Source organism: Prionailurus bengalensis, chromosome B4 (genome assembly GCF_016509475.1).
Source record: "Prionailurus bengalensis isolate Pbe53 chromosome B4, Fcat_Pben_1.1_paternal_pri, whole genome shotgun sequence".
Classification (NCBI taxonomy): domain Eukaryota; kingdom Metazoa; phylum Chordata; class Mammalia; order Carnivora; family Felidae; genus Prionailurus; species Prionailurus bengalensis.
Window position 1 is genome coordinate 138,921,415 of NC_057358.1, and position 21,783 is coordinate 138,943,197.

The window sequence follows — 21,783 nt, forward strand, 5'->3', positions numbered from 1 at the left end:
CTGTGGCACCCAGCAGACGCCTGTGGATGCTCGCAGAGGAACCCTCCCCGACAGTCTCCAGCTTCCTCCCGACCCCACCACCCTCCTCACCCTCTTCTGACCCGAAGCCAAGCCCGCCTCCCGCACCCAGCTTTCCCACACCAGCCAGCCCGCAGCACAACGTCCCCAGAGGGACTGAGTGAGCCCCCGAGGGTTCTGGCCCTGGCTCTTCCCCACCCTGTGACCTGGGCCCCATCCACACCTGTGCGGCCTCTACACTCCTCAGACCCTGGGCAACCCTGGGTGAGCGTCCCCATCCTGTGACCAAAGGACCGAAGCCGCAGGGCTCGGCAGCAGCTGCCCACTGAGGACCCGGCAGATTTCCGCTCCAAGCACCTGCTGTGTCCGACCCCACCGGCTACAGAGGCCAGTTGGGGCCCCAACCCCGGGATCCACACCCTCGCAGGTGGCTGTCTCTGCAACGGGGACAATAGTGAGATCACCCCGAGGGCTGTGGGGAGGGTTTCGCGAGGCACGGAGCAGCGTGAAGGCTCCCAGTCCTGGAGGGGTGGGGGAGGCCCACAACCCATCTCTCTGTCTCCCACAGATCAGGACTAGGAGCTGGGGACAAGACGGGAGAAAGACAACTCACTGAGAACTCCAAGGGCAAAAGGCCAGAGAAGCCGCTCCTGGAGAGCGAGCGGTGTGGGGTGGGAGTCTCCCTCTCCTCCTGGTCTCCAGCTGCATGCGGACAGCATCACACCTGTCCGCCTGGGCACAGGAGCCCAAGCAGGGCAGAGGAGAGGGCTGGGGAGGGTGTCCTGGCTCTGGGTGTGAACAGACACACGCCTGGCTGCTCAGGTGCGGAACAGTCAGGAAGCACGGACGCGCCATGGGACCCAAGCTGCCACACACCCCAGCACCAGGCCCCAGCCTCCCCCGTGTGAAAAACATCAGTGCGGCTCCCCAGCAGGATGGCAAAGGCCTCGAGCGCCAGACTGACGCAGAAACCCCTCCCACCGTATCAGACGCACTGGGCATCCAAGCCCAACCTCGCCGAGCACCCGTTCAAGAAAATTCTCCGAAGGATTTTAACAGGACTCACGGTCCTACAACAGGATATTGAAATGTCTGGAATACAGATTAATCAACACACCAAGAACCAGGAAATGCTGACATCCTCCGGGGAGAAGACAAGGCATGCCCAAGCTGAGGTGGCCTGGATGCTGGAGGTCGGGTAATGACTCTCAACTTGCCCTTGCGACCCTGCTCAGCGAGGTACAGCTGAGATGATCGGAGAGACAGCAGTACTCGCGAGAGAAAAAGAAACCACCTGAAGGAAACAAATGGAGAATATAGCATTAAAGTACAGTATCTGAAATAAAAAGCCCACTGACGGGCTCGGTAACCAAAGGGTTAGGATACAGCAAAGTCAGGGGAGTTGAAAATAGGTCAGTAGGAATAATGCATTCTAAAGAACAGAGAGAAAAAGTATTTTTTTAAAACTGTATTTATTTTGAGAGAGAAAGAGAGGGAGAGAGAGAGAGAATAAGCAGGGGAGAGGGGTGGGGCGGGGGGAGAGAATCCCAAGCAGGCTCTGCACCATCAGCGTGGAGCTTGACATGGGGCTCAAACTCATGGCCCTGGGATCATGGCCTGAGCCAAAACCAAGAGTCGGACACTCAACCGACTGAGCCACCCAGGCGCCCCAAGAAAAAGTATTTCTAGAAAGTGCACAGGGAACTGTGCTTCTGAGAATATGGACTAGGTGCCCTTTTCCCCGTGTCTCCTCCTGAGTCAGGTATGACAGATGGCAGGACTCTGGAGGGTAGGAGAAGAAAGGAGGCTCTGGGACCGTGGGACCCAGGGAGGGACCCAGGGAGGGACCCAGGGAGGGACCCAGGGAGGGACCCAGAGAGGGACCCAGGGAGGGACCCAGGGAGGGACCCAGGGAGGGACCCAGGGAAGGAAATGGTGCTGAGTTCCCCGGGTTTTCCTTCTGCCTCACACATCTGGTTGAAGAATCCCGCAACTTGGAGATGCCAACAGGCACAGGCACAAAACTCCAGCAACAGCCAGAGGACGAGGGAAAGGACAGAACAGCATGACAGGAAACTTCTAGACCAGAACAGCTCTACTCCAGGGAACACACAGAAAACACTGGCCCCACCTGCACACACACTAATAAAGGCTGACCAGGAGCCTGGACTTCCATGGAGGAGTTCACGAGGTCCCCCAGCGCTCCCAGCCAGGGTGATGTGAGAGAAACCCACGTAGGCAGCTGGAATGTTCATCCAGCCAGCTGGTAACAAGCCTCACTCCCCCAGGAGACAGAAGAGGAGCTGGACTTTACCTCCACCCGGCAGGAGCCAGGTGCCCTCGGCCTCCTTGCTGGGATGCTGTCAGAGAAGACACAGTGGGGAGTCAGGACTTTGACCACCCACCCAGATCTTGGGAGAGCCCGTAAGGAGTCGCAAGGCATCCCACCCCTCCCAGCCGAGGAAGTATCAGTGGAGGGCTGGTGGGGGGCGGAGAGGACTCCCACCTCACCGGCAGCAATGAGGGACCCCTCCTTGGTTGCCAACAAGGCCAAGGGAAACCTGGACTTCTTCCCCCACCTGGCAGTAACTAGCCACCTCTTCCCTGATGGAGCAGTGTCAGAGAAAGCTAGCTAAAAGAGAAGATTTAAATAAGATCCAGGCTCATTACATCGTACAAGAATGTCCAGGTTTCAATAAAAAATCAGTCACCACGGTAAGAACTGGGAAGCTCTACAACTGAATGGAAAATGACAGTCACTAGAGGCCAACACTGAGATAGCACAGACACTGGCAAGCACTGTTTGAGCAGATGAGAACATTCCCTGAGCAATTACACATGGAAAGCCAACAAAGGCCTACAAAGACTCGGCAAGGGAAGAAAAGATATAAAAAATGAACCAGACAGAAATCTGAGAACTGAAAGATAAAAACACAATAACCAAAATAGAAAGCAGGGGGGCAGACCTGAACACAGAACGGAGGAACAGAGAAAAGAATCAGTGAACTGAAAGATAAAATGATGGAAGTTACTCAATTCGAACAACAGAGAAAAATAGTTTTTAAAAAGTGAACAGAGCCTTGGGGACCTGTGAAACTATAAACAAAGATCTCATGGTTGTGTCACCAGTGTCCCAGAAGTAGAGAGAGATGGGTTGAAAAAGTATTTAAAAATAATGGCTGAAAACTTCCCAAGTTTGTAAGACATAACTTACATAACATAGAAGACATAACTTACAAAGAAAATCAAACCAAGACACATCATAGTCAAACTTCTGAAAATCACATCATAGTCAAAGAAAAAAATCCTAAAGTCAATGAGAGAGAAACAGCACTTTACCTATAGGGGGAAAAGCAATTCAAGTGACAGTGCATTTCTCAGCAGCAACCATGGAAGGCCAGAAAGAAGTGACAAAATATTCTTCCAGTGCCAAAAGAAAAGAACTGTCAACCCAGAATCTTATACCCAGCAAAAATATCTTTCAGGGATAAAGGAGAAATCAAGACATTCTCAGCTAGAGGAAGACGAAGAGAACTTGCTGCTAGCAGACCTTTCCTGAAGAATGGCTAGAGGAAGCAGAAAGGAAAAAATATGGAAGGATCCCTGAAAAAAAGAAAGAGAAAGAACATGGTGAACAAAGATAAAGGCAAATACAACAGAATTTCCTTCTCCTCTTTTAAATGTTTCTTTATTCATTTTTGAGAGAGAGAGAGAGAGAGAGAGAGAGCGAGCACAAGCTGGGGAGGGGCACAGAGAGAGGGAGACAAAGAATCTGAAGCAGGCTCTAGGCTCCAAGCTGTAAGCACAGAGCCTGACATGGGGCCTGAACCCACGAACTATGAGATCATGACCTGAGCTGAAGTCGGACACTTAACCGACTGAGCCACCCAGGTGCCCCAACAGAACTTCCTTCTTTTCTTGACTTTCCTAAATGATGTTTGAGGATTGAAGATAAAATTGTAACACTAATGTGGTTCTAAATGTCCGTGGAGGGAAAAATCAAGACACTTATACAATAAAACAGGGGAGAGTAGGGTGATGCAGAGGTAAGCTTTCTATATTTTACCCAAACAGGTCAAATGACAGCACCAGAAGGCTGGGGAGAGTTACATTTACATAAACCAACACTGGAGACAACCACTCAGAGGCTACACAAAGAAACGCATTAAAAAACAATACAAATTGGGGTGCTTGGGTGGCTCAGTCAGTTGAGTGTCTGACTCTTGATTTTGGCTCAGGTCATGATCTCATGGTTCACAGGCTTGAGCCCCTCGTCAGGCTCCATAATGACAGCATGGAGACTGCTTGGGATTCTCTCTCTCCTCTCTCTCTGCCCTTCCCCTTGCTTATACGTGCGGGCATGTGCACTCTCTCAAAATAAATAAATAAACATTTAAAAAAAAGAATACAGACTGTGTTCACTTCAGCAGCACATACACTAAAATTGGAACCAAAACAATACAGATATTTTACAACAATATAAAATTAATAAAGACGTATAGATAAACCAAAACCTAATTCTAAAAAAAAAAAAAAAAATTAAGTAATCCACAGGAAGGCAGGAAAAAGAAAACAGAAAAATGAAAATCAGAAAGAAAAACAGAAAACAAAATATAAAATGGCAGATTTAAACCCTAACATATCAAAATTTACATTAAGAAGACAGCGATTTAAAAACATGACTTAACTGTATGTGGTCTAAACTCACTGCAAATCTACCAATGGAACAGGTAGAAAGTAAAAGGATGGAAAAGACACACCATGCAAACATTAATCAAAAGAAAGTAGGAGTGGCTTATTAATACATAAAGTAGACCTCAGAACAAAGACAATTACCTGAAACAGAGGCATATTACATAATGAAAAAGGGTCAACCCCAAATGAAGACATAGCAACCTTGAACATGTATGCATCAAACAACAGAGCAGGAAAATACATAAGGCAAAAACTGACAGAACTACAAGGCAAACTAGAGAAGTCCAGAATTATAGTTGGAGACTTCAACAGTTGATAGAACAATGAAACAGAAGATCAGCAAGGATATCAAGAACCAACCAACACCATCATCAACCAATAGGATCCATCACATTTCTCCAACACCCCCCCCCCCCGACAATAGCAGAATACACAGTCTTTCCAGTGCCACGGAACATGTATCACCATAGACTACATCACTCTGACACGCTCCTTTGTTCTTGCGCTACTTCAAACTTTGGTGGGGTGTAGGCAGGTTTGTGTGAAACTGGTCAGAGAGAAAGGAAATAGACCGATTTTGATGCCCAAGGCCAGTCTGCACAGGGATGTACCATTTCTCAGAGGGAGGATGGGCTTTCCGCTTACAGAGCAGGGCATGGTGGGACCAGAACCCGAGTGGGTGTGTTTCCCAAACCGCAGTATCGGTTCTTCCAGATGACTAGATCTGTTCACTTGTTTGTTTTGAAGGATAAAATATTTTTTGTCATCTGGATCAGCTGCTTCTACAATACATCACATGGTTATTCCCTGTTCGCAAATAATGATTTAGAGCAGGGTCAGCAAGCTGCAGGCCAAATTCAGCCAGCTGCCTCCTTTTATAAATAAAGTTTTATTGGCACACAGCCACGTGAATTCATGCACACACCATCTGTAGCTGTTTTTGTGCTAAACCAGCAGAGCTGAGGAACTGTGACCCACAAAGCCTAAAACATTTGCCATCTGGCCCTTTAAGAAAGCGTTTGGAGACCTATCTTCCAGCAACAAATAGAAGTTAACCTTGAATAATCTCCGAAAAATTACCATTTTTACGACCATGTTCAGCTCCCGACAATAACGGTGGCGAGGGCCTAAGGGGACACTTTGGGAAGGCCTGCTGTTTTCTGACATCCGCTAAGACTGCAAAGCTGTGCCCCTCTTCCTATAGAGGCTCGTACCCAAATCTGGATTCTTTTTTTCTGAAACAGGTAGAGAGGATTGCCATTCATCCCCTATTCAGATATACTGAGATTCCCCCATATCGAAATGCGCAGGTCGCTGGCTTTATATAATCTGGCCATCTGCATTGCTCGTGCCTTCGCAATGGGGCACAAATAAGATTTCCACGGCACACACTGGGCGGGCATTCGAGGGACAGCACTTGGAGCGTCACCCTGCGGGACCGCGGAGAATTTGTGGGCTTTGCACAAACTCTTCTGATTCCTAGTCACTCCCCATGGTTTCAAACCCACTCCCCTTCAGAGAAAAGCAAGGGCTGGCTCTTGTAAGCAAACAGAGCAACAAATCACTACTGGAATCCCCCCCCCCACCTTTTCCTGCTGGTGGGACCCGCTGTGTCTGCATCCCCCACCCCCCTTGCTGCTCAGTGGGGAGCTCCTGGAGAATGGGGTTCGGGGGTGAATCCAGAGGACACAGGATTCTGCCCTCCGGGAGAATGCAGGGGAGGAGACAAATACAAACAAAAATGTAAAAAGCCCAACTCACCACACAAAGCAGAGAGTAATAACTAGCAGAGAGGTACAAACTGGGCTGTATAAAACTCAAAAGAAAAAGATTGCCGAAGGGCAAAGTACCAGCAGGGCCAGGCCTGGAAGGTAAGATTCAAACCCGGAAACAGGAAGGAAAAGCACCTGGCAGAGAGAGGCGGTGCTGAACCAGAAGGCAGCAGGTGGGGTGGGGACCATGGGGTCAGATCCGGAAGCCTTGAATGCAAGCCCAGCACCGGCAACGGGCAGCCCGTGGCGCCACGGAGCCGCGCACATGGGAGACCCTTCTAGAAGAGCAAGCACCAATGGCTGTCTCCGGCGTGGAATCAGAGGTCGTCAGAAACTTGGAACCCGGGCTCAAGAGAAGTCAGGATGCAGAGAAAGCACTATGTCCGCGCGATGCCGATCACGCCGACCGTGAAGTCAGGGTGGCTGTAGGAGTGAGGCTCATGAAACGGCCAAAGGCAGAAACCAACTTCACTGTCGGGAAGTCTGTTATGCAAAAATCTGGACCGTTAGAGAAGAAAAATTAAGGGGAGGGGGGTAGGAGTAAAAAATATTAACAGCATCCAAATAAACAAAGAGAAGATGTTATCTTCTAAAGCATGAAAGACGGTTCCTTAAATACTAGTGTTCTTCCTTGAGGTAACTGATTAGAGTTGAGATGGATGGGTCACATAATAGATCATTTTAAGAAATATTTTCAAAACGTTGCCAGATTAATCTCCCAAAGCGGCTCACACACCCGTCACAAGTGGCTCCGTTCTTTATGCCGCTTTGGCTTCAGTATCTACCCAGATGCTCGTCACCCAGCCTTGAATTGTTTACTTCTGTCAACGGCCTGTATGCGTTCTTTGCAATGGATTTTTAAAATCAATTTTTATGTGTTTAAATGTTTTCTTGGGGAGCCTGGGTGGCTCAGTCGGTTGGGCGTCTGACTTCGGCTCAGGTCACAAAATCGAGGTTCATGCGTTCGAGCCCCACGTCGGGCCCCATGCTGTCAACTCAGAGCCTGGAGCCTGCTTCGGATTCTGTGTCTCCTTTGCTCTCTGCCCTTCCCCCACTCACGCTCTGTGCCTCTTTCTCAAAAATAAATAAAAACATTAAAAAAAGTTTTTTAATGTTTTCTTAATTTTCACCGGCTATCATATTTGTTGCAAATATCATCCCCATCATTTTTTAAATTATGGAGTCTTACCAAAAATATTTAAGATTTTTATTTATTGAAATAATTCAGATTTTTCTGTAGGCATTCTGGAGCTCACCTTGGTTAGGGAGGTCTTCCCACATTCCAACACTATTAACTTATCCTCTGTTTTCTTGGACTAATTTTTTACATGAAAATCTTTAATCCATCCAATTCTGATTTTGAGGAACTTTTACATTATCAATGAATGAAAAGGGCATTTTGTAACGTTCATGTAATGAAACACTGCACGACAAAGAAAAATCATGTCTTTAAGATATGCCAGCTCTCTGTTCCTAAATACACACCCAAGAGAAAAGAAAGTATATACCCCCCAAAGGGACTTTTATACAAATGATCAGCATCTTTATTCATGCAACCAGACACTGGAAATGGCCCCCAAATCCACACAGTGAATAAACAAACTGGTTTACTCAGACAACACAGTATTACCTTGTGATAAGGAGGAACCGACCACTGATCATTGAGTGCAAAATGATTAAGCGAAACAAAGAAGCCAGAGACAGGAAGGGCACGTATCACATGATTCCACTTATAGAAAATTCTATTAGAAGTCAAATCCGTCCCCGGTGATAAAGCAGGGCAGAGACCGAGGGATGGGGCACAGAGGAAGGTTCTGGGGTGACTCGAAGGTTCTGTATCCTGATAGGGTGATGTTTCGGCAGGTGCATACACTGATCAAAATTCCCCAAACTACATCCTTAAAATGTGTGAATTTTACTATATGCAAGTTATACCTCAATAAAGTTGACCTTAAATATTAAAAAAAAAAATTTTTTTAATGTTTATTTATTTTTGAGAGAGACAGAGACAGAATGCAAGTGGGGTGGGGACAGAGAGAGAGGAGAGACACAGAATCCAAAACAGGCTCCAGGCTCCGAGCCGTCAGCGCAGACCCTGACGCGGGGCTCGAACCCATGAGCTGTGAGATCATGACCTGAGCCGAAGTCTGCTGCTCAACCGACTGAGCCACCCAGGTGCCCCTAAATATTTTGTTATGTTTATTTACTCCAGGCTCCTGGCTGTCAGCACAGAGCCCCACACGGGGCTCGAAGTCACGAACCACGAGATCATGGCCTGAGCCGAGGTCCGTTGCTTAACCAACTGAGCCACCCAGTCGCCCCAATAAAGTTGACTTTAAAAAGTCATATTTTAAGTGAGTAAATGATACTATAGAAAACATTCTACACTACATTTCCCCAGCTTTTCTTTCATGCATATTCACATAGACAGAAACACCAAATAGTATTCACTGCCTGAGGGTAAGACTAAGGGTAGTTTTCGTGCGCGTGCCTTTCTGTCTGTGTTTTCTAGATTTTAAACTTTCCGTGTCTGTGGCTTACCTACGTTTTGCCTGGCACTGCACAGGCAGTATTAGAGACACGCTTTATAAATACAGCAGTGACCCGACCAAGGAGCTCACCATCAGCCAGGTGGGGCCACTGGGAGGAAGGAGAGGGTTCTCTTCTCCTCCAATCGTGGAGCACCAGCCGTGTCCACCCCCCACCACAACCCCCCGGGACACACACACACACACACACACACACACACTCACTCCTGCCAGCCCCGACCCTAAGAGAACACACTCAGAGTCTGGGGGTATAACCCAGCTGTAGTTACAGTCTGTCTCAAGTTCAACCAGCACGACCCCCTTTGACACACGAGGCCTCTGCCCGGTTTCCTGTTTTCAGTCAGCTCCACTTCCGACCAGGCCGGCACCCAGGAGCACTTGCTCTCACCGCACGCGCCCTTAGGGGCAGTCCGCTCTGAGACCAGACAACTCTGCCCCCCAATTCCCTCGTCCTCACCTCGTCCTCGTCTCAAACACCGGGCCACGGAGAAAAGAGCACGTGCCTGGATCAAACCACCAGCTCGCTTTTGTACGCCTCTTGCCTCTGGGAGCAGTCAGTTCACGGCTTCCAGGTTTCACGCCTGAAAACAGGAGTGATAGGGGCGCCTGGGTGGCTCCGTCGGTTAGGCGGCCGACTTCGGCTCAGGGCACGATCTCGCGGTCCGTGAGTTCGAGCCCCGCGTCGGGCTCTGTGCTGACCGCTCAGAGCCTGGGGCCTGTTTCCGATTCTGTGTCTCCCTCTCTCTGACCCTCCCCTGTTCGTGCTCTGTCTCTCTCTGTCTCAAAAATAAATAAACGTTAAAAAAAATTAAAAAAAAAAAGAAAACAGGAGTGACATTCTCGAGACACAAGAGGATCGGGTGAAATGACCCACGGGGCCGCACCCCGCGGCCCTGACTCGGCTCCCCTCTCTGACCTCTCCTGTGGCCTGGTGCACGTCCTGACCCTACTGACCTCCAGCATGCAATCATCTGCCTCGGGCCTGCTTCCCTTTTGCGGGCGCGGAGAAGGGAAGAAAACCCAACGAGCTGGCGCAGCAGTTTCTGCGCTGCTCACCCAGGGCGGTGGCTGGTGTCGGAAAACAGCGATGGGAACAGGCCTCCTCCTGGAGGAAGCCCCCCGGCCAGGACGCCCGCAGCCCCGGCCCCTCCAGGGAGAAAGCTCCAGATGAGCCCGCACAGAGCGCCTTCACCCTCCGTAGATGCAAAACAATACCCCTCCCGAGAGAGAGAACCAGCAGCCAGCAGACCGAAGGCGGCACGGCCCCCACGCAGGCCCAGAGTCTGACCACCGGAAACCAGCTGGCGAAGGGTGCCGGCGCTAAATGCAGGCAACGAGGGACTTCCCACCTGGACAACCCACGGGGGTGGGGTCTGTCCAGTGTCCACGCGGCGCTGAGGCTTGATGGGGCCAAACTGCCAGTGGCTGGCGGGGACCAAGCTCACGTGTGGACCACCGGGGGGACAGTTACTTAGATGCCCCATAGCTGGGTCTCTCCACATGTACAGTACGAGAACACCTGCCCCGCTTGGTCTGTGTGTGAACACGACACGCGTGGAACGGCAGCGTGATGGCCGCACGGAAGGGACCCATTCTCGAGCCCAGAAATGTACAGAGATGCTCAAAGCCCTCGAGGCCGGGCCAGGCACCGTTAGAGCAAGACACGGGGCCCTGGTGGGTGGTGCAAAGGAGCCCCAGGGTGATACCTGATGCAAGACATTTCTCCCAGAGGGACATCAGCAAGATCGCACAAGAGTAAACTCTCAGACACCCAGCCAGAGACAGGCTCTCTGCAGACAGTGCTTCCGGTGACCCCAAGGCCGGAAACCAAGTGTTGGCCACGGGTCTGAGGCCGCCCTTGACCTCGGCCTCGCCTGTTTCGGCTCGGCCCACCCCTCCTCCAACCCGTGAGCCTCACAACCTCAGCGTCAGGAAGCATCTGGAGCACCCCAGGGTGTCCCAAACTCTGCCCACGAGAGAATCTGCCACCCCCACCCCCAATAATTAAAACAATAAACTGCTGCATCTTGTGCAGTGACTTCAGTGGACTGCAAGCCTGGACTCTGCTGCCCTCACTCAGCTTACATGCCTCACGCACACCCCGCCCTGCTCGTCCCCCACTCCTGCCTGGCCAAGGCCAGGAGCCCCGGAATTGAGCTCCCTCTGTTCGCTCTCGGCAGATCCTTTAAGAATGTTAAGCCGGATACAGCCCTCACAGCCAAAGAGGAGTCCCATGTCAGCCCCTGGGATACCTTGGGCTGACATCCACCTCCCGCCTGGTTTTAGGGCCCTTACTCTTCTTCCCACCTGGACAACCTCTCCCCCAGGTGCATGGGTTTCTCCGGCTCTCTGCTCAAACGCCGCCCCCTAAGTGAAGGCTGCTGGCCCCACACCCCGGTGATGGGCCTCCACCGGCCGGGGTCTTCTCCTCAGACACACGCGCCCCTGCAGGTGCACCCCTCTGGCTTCCTTCCAGGGAAAATGACCCACTGCGGCAGGGACTTTTCCACAGGCACTGAGCCAGGGCTAGGATACCACCGCACCCTCCCCAACAGGCCCCGGATAAAAGTTGCACAAGAGAATGAATGAAGTGGAACACACCCACGCTGGCCAGCCCGGGTTTCTCGGCCTTGGAAGCCTCCCCCTTCCCACTGTCCAACACAGCCCTCGGTAATCCTCCTCCTCCCTCTCGGGATCAAATGACATCTCATTAAGCCTCTGCCCTCCCTCTGCCAGCAGACAGCTCTGCCAGGGAGCCCCTGGTCCCTTCTCCTTGGGGAGAGTGTCCCCTGGGCCGGGTGTGTCCTTTCCATTTTTATCCAAATTACACTTCTCCGAAAGGAGAAGGCCTCTGAAGGTCATGTGTCCAGCCGGCTGTACCAAAACCCACTCCCACCACGCCCCCGCCCGCCCCAGCACATCCCAGACGGAAGGCCCCGAGCCCTCTCCTCCACTCTCTACAACAGCAACCCCCTACCCTGCAAGGCTGCCTCCCGGGTTTGGACCCGGGCGAAAGAAAAGCGTCGGTCCTTGGGTTAAACCGAAACCGAGCGCGGCGCGCCGGCGCCCCTGGGGATCCATCCGTATGCCCGTCTGCGCGATGCGGCCGCGACCGGGAGACGCGTCCCGGGCCGCAGCCCTCCCCGCCGGGGTGGCATCCGCACGAGGGACCAAGGGCGCCGGGTCTCCGGCCCTCCCCGCCCGCACCGCCCCGACTCGCCCTTTGTCACGGGGTCCCCAGAGCGCACAGCCCCCCAGGGCGCCGGGACGCGCCCCCGCCCCCTCCCCGGCCCCCTGCCCCGCCCCCCCCCCCCAAGCCGGACCCGCGGGCTGCGGCGGCGACACTCACCCGCGCCGGGGGCGCCGGCTCCGGGCCCCGGACTCCGCCACCAGCGCAGCAGCGCCCGCGCGGGGTCCAGGCTCACGGCGCAGCGCTGCCGCTTCACCCACAGCACCGAGCGCAGCGGCTCCGCCGCCCCCATCGCGCCCGTCGCCCGCCGGCGCCGCCTGCTCGGCCGGGCGCGGCGCGGGGCGGGGGCGCGGACGCCGAGGGGCGCGGGACCGTTAGCGGCCCCTGGAGCCCGACCGGGTGGCGGCGGCGGCGGCGCGGGGGCGGGCGGGGCGCGCGGGGCGGGCGGCGCTGCGTCACCTCGTACGCAGGGCGGCCGCGGGGACGACGAGGGGGCCGGGCGGGGGTGGAGGGGGCCGGGAGGGGGCAGGGGAGGGGGAGGGGAGGGGAGGGGCCTGGGGTATGAGGAGAGGGGCCTAGGGGCCTTGGGAGCTGCAGGGAGTGGGGGACCGAGGAAGGGCGGAGTGGGGGGAGAGGAGGGGCCGGGCGTGGGGAGAGGAGGAGGCCTGGGGTGCGAAGGCGGGGGCTGAGGGGTCCTGGGAGCTGCAGGCGGGGGGGGGGGGGGGGGGACAGTAAGGAAGGGACTGGATGGGGGGAGAGAAGGAGGGGAGGGGACGGGAAGGGTCCTGGGAGCAGCAGTGGGGGGACGGGAGGGGCTAGGCGAGAGGAGAAGAGGGGCCGGACAGGGGATCGAGGAGGGGGCCTGGGGTGCCAGGAAGGGAAGGGAGTCGACCCGGGGGCCCTCTCTGGGGAGCGGGGAGCATTTGGAGGGCGCTGGTGCTGGTCCGGGAGGAGGTGGCTTCCCTTTGCGGCTGGTCTCTGGGTCCGGGTCACAGTTGCCGCGCGTGCAAGGAACTCAGTAGCCCCTCCCTGGCGGGTCGTAAAGACAGGCGGCGTCTGGGTGGCCCTTCCTCCCTTGGCGCAGAAATGCTGCCTGGGCCGTCTGCGGGGGCGGCGGGCAGGCCTGGCTCTCCAGGTGAGCGCAGGGCACTAAGGCCCTTCGGGATGCCTTGTGGATGGGCGGCTAGAATTTTGGCATCTGGTCTCTGGGATCCCCCGTTCTCTCCAGAGCCGAGCTGGCTCTATCTTCCTCCTTGGAAGTAAGCCTGAAGGCCCGGACAGGCACCCATAGGAGGTGCCAGCCCTATTGCCCCCCTCCCCCCACCACTCAAGTTACCACCGTCTCTGCTTATAGGCCCAGCTCCGGGGTTACCGGGAGGCAGGCACTGCCCTCCCACATTCCGGAGGGGGACACTTTTAGGCTCTGGGGGCCTCAGCGGTAAGGGAAGGAGAAGCATGTGAGGCAGGCATCTCCCCCGGGACCCTGAACATCCAGGCTGAGGATAGACTTTCCCTGAGGAGGCTTGCTGGAGGAGGTCTTCCTCCTAAAGGCCTGGGAGAGAGCCGGGCGGCTGGGGGTGGGACAGACGGCTGACCAGGTCCCAGGATGGGGAGGTGCCCTCCTGACCTGTGTGCCCCCAGGGTCTTTCCCTCATCGCCGGCCTAGCTCAATCCTTCCTTCTGCTCAACCCTTCCTTCTCCTGCTCAACCCTTCCTTCTCCGTGTGGGTGGCTGCCGCAGCCCACCCCAGCAGGGCTCCGGACCTGCCCTCATAGCGTGTCTGCTCCTCCCCACCCAGCTCCAGGAGGACACGGACACATGTCTCCCCGTAGCCCTAGCGCTGAGACGGTCCCAGCGCATAGGAAGCACCGGTGTTTGTTACGTGCACACATCTGAGCCAGGTTTACCAACCAAGGAGCTGTCAGGCAAGCTGAGTAACTTGCCTGAAGGCACAGGGCTCAGAGTGACAGAGGTCTGACTGCAGGGGCCCAGGACAGCCATCTGCCTTTCTCTCAGCTCTCCCTGCCCAGCCCCGTGTCTCCTTGGCTCCTCCTGCAGGGCCTCCGCTGCAGATGGCGGAAGGGTGGGCCACCATGCCTGTGCTTGGCCCCGGGTGGCCCCAAGCCAGGTATGACCCCGCCAGCTCCCTGTGATTCGCTCCTCACCAGGAGCCCAACCCCCACCCCCTCCCAATCCAGACCAGGTGCAGGGAGAGAGGGTAGGGCAGAAGGCGGGGTGTGAGTCCGAGCCCCACCCTTGGGCAAACCATGCCCGATCTCCAGCCCGGTGGGGTGGACGAAGGGAGGCCGGGCCGGCCTCCCTCCCACGGCTGCTGCTCTGAGGCTCAGGAAATGCGGATGGGACACTGCTCTGGAAACCCTACCGCAGGGCCTGCGGGGGCCGGTGTCCCAGCTGCAGCATGTGAAGGATGGCAGGGAAGTGTGGGTGGGCATACAGGGCCTCAGCAATGCCAGCCTCCCTCCCAGGGCCTCCTTCCGTGGCTTCTGGGGGCTGGGTTCCTCCTGCCCCTCCCAGGTTATTTATTTAGAGACCCTTTAATGCCACACATCAGCCCATGAATTCAGGCCCGTAGCCAGAGATGACTGGGGCCCCACCTCTGCAGGGTGGGGGGCAGGGGGGGCGTGGGGTCAACTGCAAAACACTGACAAGGCCTGGAGGAGGGGCCTCGGATGTGACTGTTTGGACACAGGGCCTTCAAAGAAGTAATTCAGGTAAAATGAAGCCACCTGACTGGTGTGCTCACCAGAGGAAGTATGGACACACGGGGAGACCAGGAGAACTCACACGCGTTGGGTCCGCCATACGAAGAGGCTGGCGGCCTATGAGCCAGGGAGAGAGGCCCCAGAGGAAGCCAGCACACCAGCGCCTTGACCTTGCGCTTCTAGCCTCCAAACTGAAACGGTGAGAAAATACGTTTCTCCTGTTTAAGCCGTGCTGTCCGTGGTGGTTTGCAGCCCCTTCCGCCCTGGGGGGCCTGGAGTTCTGGGGCTGGCGAGGAGGGGCCTGGCCGGGGCAGGACCCCTCGCTTGTACGCAGGGGAAGAAGGAAATGCAGCGAAGGCCGAGTTGGCAGAAGACAACGCTTCCTGCAGTCGGCTGGGTGGGAGGAGTGCCGGGCAGGGGGTCAGAGCCCATGTGAGCGCTGTGTGCCCGTGACGGTGAGCGTGGCACTGGGGCCCCGAAGCAGGTGCCAGGCCCCTGCTGTGTGCTAAGTCCCGGTGGGGCCGGCACGGGCGAGCTCTGAAGGCACCCAGCAGAACAGCCAACGTGAACCTCCAAAAGGCCAGGGCGACCCAGCCCTTGGCACTCGGGCTGTGCCCTCAGCCCCCCTGATGGCCTCCTGGCCCCCTCTCTCACCTCTGTCCTGGCAGGAATGCCTTTCCAGCGCTGGCCCAGCTGCCGTGCCTGTAACGTCTGCCTGGGAACCCCCTACTCGGCCTCTCCTTCGCCCCCCTGTCATGCCGCAGAACCCCCAAGCAGCTCACCCCGTGAGGCTTCCACTCGAGCCGCCCCTTGTGTGGCCCCAGTCCCACCTGTGGTGCTGCAGGACGGTGTTGGTCCCCAGGCCATCACTGGCCCACTGTGTGCATGGCTGGCCCCAGCCCTTCACGGGGCAGACATGCCCTGGATGCCAGCGAGGCCAGAGGGCATGCACTCAGCCGCTCAGGCTCTGCCCTACCACCTGTCCCTGTCCCGGGTCCAGTCCGCAAGCTTGAGTTGCAGACATCCTGACCAGCAGCGGCCAACACCCACCACCCTGTCCACCGGCCGGCCCCTCCTGGCCACCAGCGGGGACCTGGAGCTGGCAGCACCTTCTAGCACCGTCTCCCACGGAGCCTCTGACCTACTTTGCCCGTGTCCCAGAAGCCGCTGGCCTTCTTTACTGTGACACAGCCACCTGCTTATCTTTCCAGGCTTCCTCCCCAGGAAGTCAGCCACGTGACTTGGCGCTGGACTGCTGCTGGGTGGGGCGGGGGACACCTGCCCCCGTGCACACCGGCTGCCAGGAATGCCGCCCTCTGCCCTCCGCCCTCAAGGAGGGGCCTTCCACCTATGGCCTGTCGAGGCCGATTGCCTGGAAGACACATCCTGGGCCCAAAGAGGCCTGAACGCGTAGAGGGTAAGCTGATAATTTACAAAACGTTCGCCCTCATGTTGCGCACACACGTGACCCCGACAGTAGCGGCTAGAAGTGGGAGTTAGTTACCCCACTCCACAGATGCAGAGACTGAGACCCACCGAACTAACCTCACCTGTTCGAGTTATACAGAAAGGGAAATGGAGGGGTGGGTGCTCCAGGGTCCCACTGGTGTGGGAGAGTCTGAAATATGAGAACAGAAGGCCCACAGGAGCTGCAGCCGGCACCCTCAGCAGGCATTGCCCCCCACCCCTGCTCCGGGCACCCCGGTGGGGCCTCTCTGTTCCACCCCCCGGGGCATGCCGGACCTGCCCACCGAGGAAAGCCCGGGGCAGGGCTGGAATAGAGGGTGGCTCCCAAGGGGTGGTGGCCACAGGGTGGGAACTGGAAAGCCTGGTGAGGTGGGGCCAGCCGGCCACAAAGAATACCACAGGGGGGGGCAGGGATCAGGACTGCTGGCACGTCTGGGAGCTGTGGGAAGTGCCCAGCAGGGGGAGGGCCCCAAAGGCCCTGGATCCTGTGGGCTCCCCAGGCCTGCCAGGGTGACTGCCTCCATTGGCGGGGTGCCTAACACTTCCCGGGAGCCTAGGGACCAGGGTCAGGGGGCTCCAGGGGCCGGCAGGGGACCTGGGAACGGAACAGGGCTGTGGGGCCCTGAAGGCCTTCCTTGCATCCATGCTGTCCCGATGGGGGGGCAGACCGGTCCGCTGTCCCTGGGAGGTGCTGTTGGCTCAGAAGCAGACCCTCCCAGGGAAAAGGCTGGCTCCCGTCGGGTGAAGTCTGGGGCAGTTCAGGGTGGGAGATCCCTCCTCTCCAACCCTGAAGCCAGAAGGAATGTGGGCATCCCAGTGGGCCCGAGAGTCAGCTAAGATTGTTGGGGGGGGGGGATGGGGTGGAGGGGAGGGGAGCTGAGGCTCAGGCAGTGAGGGCGTCTTCCACAGGCGAGCCTGCCTGCCCAGGGCCTGGGGTCAAGTGTCCACTTCTGGCTGGTGCAATGTGGCCTTGGATCCTTTTAGGGGGTGCAGACTTGGAGACGGGTGCCCAGGGAGGCCCCCGGGGTGGCACCTGTGACCCAGGGAGGAGCCCTGGTAAGGTGGAACAGGGGTTGGGGCGGGGAAAACCTGACCTTGTGCCCAGGGCTTCAAGGGACAGAGCAGAGCAGAAGCCGTAAACTATGATTTTCAGACAGATAAGGAGAGGCGGAGAGTTCGCTCTCGCATGCTTGTCTTTTTATATGTGCGATCTCTGAAGGAATTGAGAGGGAAGGAGGCAGTGATCTGAGCAGTGGGGGTGGGGGAGGGGCCCTGGTAACTCCGTAAACGGGGCCGGGGCGGGGGGCGGGGGGGCAGGGCACAGGTGGGTCTGGGGACAGGAGAGGGCAGAACGGGGCTGCTTTTGGAGCCTGCTGCACGGCCACCGCCACAGAAGGAGAAACATGCTTCAAACAAGCCCACAAAGGTATAAATAACACCTTCTGGAGGAAAGAACAAACAAACAGTCTGTGTTCGATCCAAAAGTTTTGCAGCACGGACACAGAATAGAGAACTGAGTCCCCAAACGAAAACATGAAGGAAGAGAGAGAAGAAAGATCCCTGGAAGCCTCGTGAACTGCAAGCCGATCTCACAGGACTGCTGCAGTCAGCGACTGTGGGGCCAAGGCACACCCCCTGAGAGACTGCCGGGCAGTGAGGACCCCGTCCACGGACGCACAGGCGGGGAGGGCGGTGGGGAGGATGAAGGTCAGGCCAGGGCTGGCCCCTCATTCCGTCTGCGTAGACAGAAGCATGAACACCAGGGAGGAGAAAGTGACCAGCCTGGACCTCGGGCGTGACGTCTGGACCCTGGGAACGGGGTCAGCTCAGGGCACCTCCTTACGGGGCACTTCCGACGGGGAAGCTGAGGCCACAGCCTCTGAGGAGGTACAGGAGTGGTTCAAGCTCACTGAGCCCTGCTGGGTGCCAGGTACCCCACCTTGCAAGCTGAACCAGACAAGAAAGGGAGGGAAGCTCCGCCTGACTCTGAGGGCGCCTAGCAGAGGGTCCGGCCTGACCCAGGGGGTCAGCAAGGCCTGGGAAAAGGGTGCAGAGTTGAGCTCCGGAAGGAGAACGAGGGGACACGGGGTTGGTAAATTAAAGTCCTAATAGAAGGGTGCATCTCACAACTGCAGAGCTTAGCCAGGGAACCGGACTCATGGAGCCCTGTGGTGGCAACAGAGTCTACCTTGAATGGATACCTCACTCTGTGCCAGTAGGGCCCCCGGGGGACCGCGTTTGTTGGAGATAAAGCCAGTGGTCCCATTTTACAGATTAGGGACTTGAGGCCCAGAGGGGCACTCTGCTACAGGAGCTGGGCTTTGAGGCTTTGTCTGAGCCAAAACATGCAGCTTGTTGTGTCTACAGGCAGGCTCCCAAATCAGGGCGGGGGCCAAGGGTGGGCTGGCCCAGGCTGGGCTGGCCCACTTCGGCATTTTGATGGTTTTAAAGAAAAGTTACTTGAGAGACAACCAGTGCAAGAAAGACACTCTGACCCTCCTCCATCCCCCTGAAAGCGGGAAATCCGTCTCCCTCTTGGAAGGTACGGTCCCTGGACCAGGAGGTAAAAAATGATCCTTATCACCAGAGATAAGAAATCCAGGGCTCAGAAGGCTGTCCACACCACGCTTGTTACTTCTTGCTAACGTACTCCCCCAGCCCAGAGTCTGTTGAAAACGCCGTCTAACTGCGGCCCCCCCAAGTTCCATTTTCTTTGTCCTGCCGATTCCCCCCAGGTTTACGTCTCTCTGAAAAGTGTAAGAACTGCCCGCCTCGGTCATTTCCTGAAGCCTCAATTTCCTTACTGGGCCTCCCTGCGCACGTCATAAAACTCTGGGGTTTTTTTTTCCTGTGAATCTGTTTCCTGTAAATTTAATTCTCAGTCCAGCTGGAAGGCCTCGAAGGGCAGAGGAAGAATTTTTCCCTCCCCACGTGAGAAACTGAATCACGACAGCAAGATCTTTTCTTGTTACGGAAACATCCAAGAAACCCTCAACCAAATGAAAAGATAAACCAGAACCCCCATTAAATGGTTTCTCGGGTGCCCTAATAGCACAGGGCCCAGGGCTTTGTTCTCGTGGTGGGGGGAAGTGTCCCACGTGGGGCATCTGCTCACCAGGCTGCCATTCCCAGGTGAGGGGACAAGGGACTTTGGCAGACAAACCAGGTCTAGGGAAACTTACAAGGCTTGTTATCTTATCTCCAAAACTCCTTACAGGAAACTCCTGCAATGAGCTGACATTAAAAATTCCATCTAGACCCGGGGCATCTGGGGTGCCTGAGTGGCTCAGTCGGTTGGGCCTCTGCCTTCCAGCTCAGGTCACGATCTCACGGTCTGTGAGTTCGAGCCCCGCGTCGGGCTCTGTGCCAACAGCTCAGAGCCTGGAGCCTGCTTCCGATTCTGTGTCTCCCTCTCTCTCTCTGCCCCTCCCCCACTCATGCTGTGTCTGTCTCTCTCTCACAGAAATGAATAAACGTTAAAAAATATATAAAAAGTTGTGTCTAGGTCTATTAGGAGCATTGTTACACAGCCCAGGAAAGACAGAGTGTTCCCACAAAATTCCTGGAACTGGTTGATCTCTCTGCTTCCATTGAGCATCCAAAGGGATCCTTTTTAGATGGAAATCCAGATTATGTCCAAATCCCTCCCTGCTGTCTCCAGGGCTCTCCTTGCTGGCTTGCCTGCTCTCTGCACCTGGTTTACCATTCCCCAGCCAAATCCTCTCCCTGATATTTCTTGAACAGCCAAGCATGATCCCACCCCAGGACCTTTGAAAGTGCGAGTTCCTCTTCTGTCAACATTCTCCCCACCCACAACCTCAGCTGGTTGCACGGTCCAGATCTCCCTTCGCTCCTGTCTCTGCTTAAATGTCAACGGAGGAGGACATTTCTCTGGGGGAGAGACCCTATAAGACGAGTAGGGGGCTTTGGGGGGAGCAAGGTACAGAGCCGGCCAGTCCTCCTATGACTGGCCTCCACCTGCTGGATTCCGAGGAGCCCTGTGGATTGGGCCTTGGGACTGGTGAACCCGGTTGTATCCACATGCTTCCTTCCCAGTCCCTAGGAGTTCATTCCACTGCACTTCCCTTGCAAGAGTCTGGCCTTTGTTCCTGCAGATGTCACAGGCCTGGTGTCAGAGAAGGGGACAGAAAGCCAGCAGAGCCTGGCACAGTAGGCAGGTCAGACCCGCCTGAGGCTGCTGGAGACAAAGGTGGGTGGTGAGGCTCGGAAGAGGCATGGGAGGTGGCAGGTACAGGCTGGGAGGTCTGGGAGGCCAGGGGCCTCATCCTTTTCCTCTTTGCGTCCTTGGTGCTAATGCAGAGCAGGGCCAAGTGTAGCAATTTGCTACGATGTTGCGAGCGAGTGAAAATGCCAGCACAGGAGAGTCAGTGGAGCAATTTTAAGTTGAGGCAAAGTTGAGTTCAAAGCAGGGGTTACATGTAGAAACACTGGGACAGATATTAGGGAATGGTGGGGACTGAGGCAGACCAGACAGCAGATTGTTGGAACCTCCCAGAGGAGCCAGAAACCACGTTTGTGTGTGCGCGTATATGAAACCTTGTGACTCCTATTATTTTATTATTTTTTTAATGTTTATTAATTTTGAGGGAGAGAGAGACAGAGAAGGGAAGGAGCAGAGAGAGAGAGAGAGAGAGAGAGAGAGAGAGAGAGAGAGAATTCCAAGCAGACTCCCGCTGTTGGCATAGTGCCTGACGCAGGACTCGAACTCACGAACCGTAGATTGTTACCTGACCTGAAATCAAGAATTGGACGCTCAGCCGATGAAGCCACCCAGGTGCCCCGAAACCTTGTGAATTTTAAATGTTGGCAACTAATTCCAATCCAAAATGTAAAACACTAGGCAGGAAAATAAAACCCAGATGCAGACCAGAGGCATTCAGAGACCAGCCCGTTTGTGACACGTGGCTTGAAACCACAGGAGTTAGGCTAGACATAAAAGGTTATTATTTGGGGTGCCTGGCTGGCTCAGTCAGTAAAGTGTGCTACTCTTGACCTCGGGGTTGTAGGTTCAAGCCCCACGTTGGGTGTAGAGACTGCTTAAAAATAAAGTCTTTAAAAAAATGGTTATTATTCGTTGATAGAGACTGATGAATACATAACAGTATGCGTATATTCCCAAACAGTGAAGAAACAAAATCATAAAGGAAAGGGTTCTAGAAGTGCGAGGAGAAACTAACGGCATGAATGTACCTTGTGCATGTGGATCCAGCCAGCACAGGGGCAGACACGCTTAATGACAGGCACAGAGGCCCACGCTCGAAGATCTCGGTGCAGAACTCACTCTGGAGGCAGGAGTGGGCAGCACCCTGTGGGAGCTGTAGCCCCAGGTGGGGGTGGGGTGGGCTGGG

The 21,783-nt window shown here is 55.5% G+C and overlaps 1 protein-coding gene and 1 long non-coding RNA gene across 2 annotated transcripts in view; one reads left to right on the forward strand and one right to left on the reverse strand.

Annotated features, from left to right (window-relative positions):
- Positions 1-12,714, reverse strand: part of CERK (ceramide kinase) — a gene marked incomplete at its 5' end in the record, with an annotated part of 47,617 nt that extends 34,903 nt beyond the window's left edge. Inside the window, one exon of the mRNA XM_043564310.1 lies at positions 12,384-12,714. Coding sequence (XP_043420245.1) covers positions 12,384-12,714 — 331 coding nt within the window. The remainder of the gene's footprint in view (positions 1-12,383) is intronic.
- A 417-nt stretch (positions 12,715-13,131) lies between these two features.
- Positions 13,132-19,776, forward strand: LOC122472924. Its single transcript, XR_006294555.1, has 4 exons — positions 13,132-14,352; positions 14,935-15,146; positions 16,159-16,364; positions 19,632-19,776. It is a non-coding gene; the product is annotated as an uncharacterized LOC122472924 (long non-coding RNA).
- Positions 19,777-21,783: the final 2,007 nt, after the last annotated feature.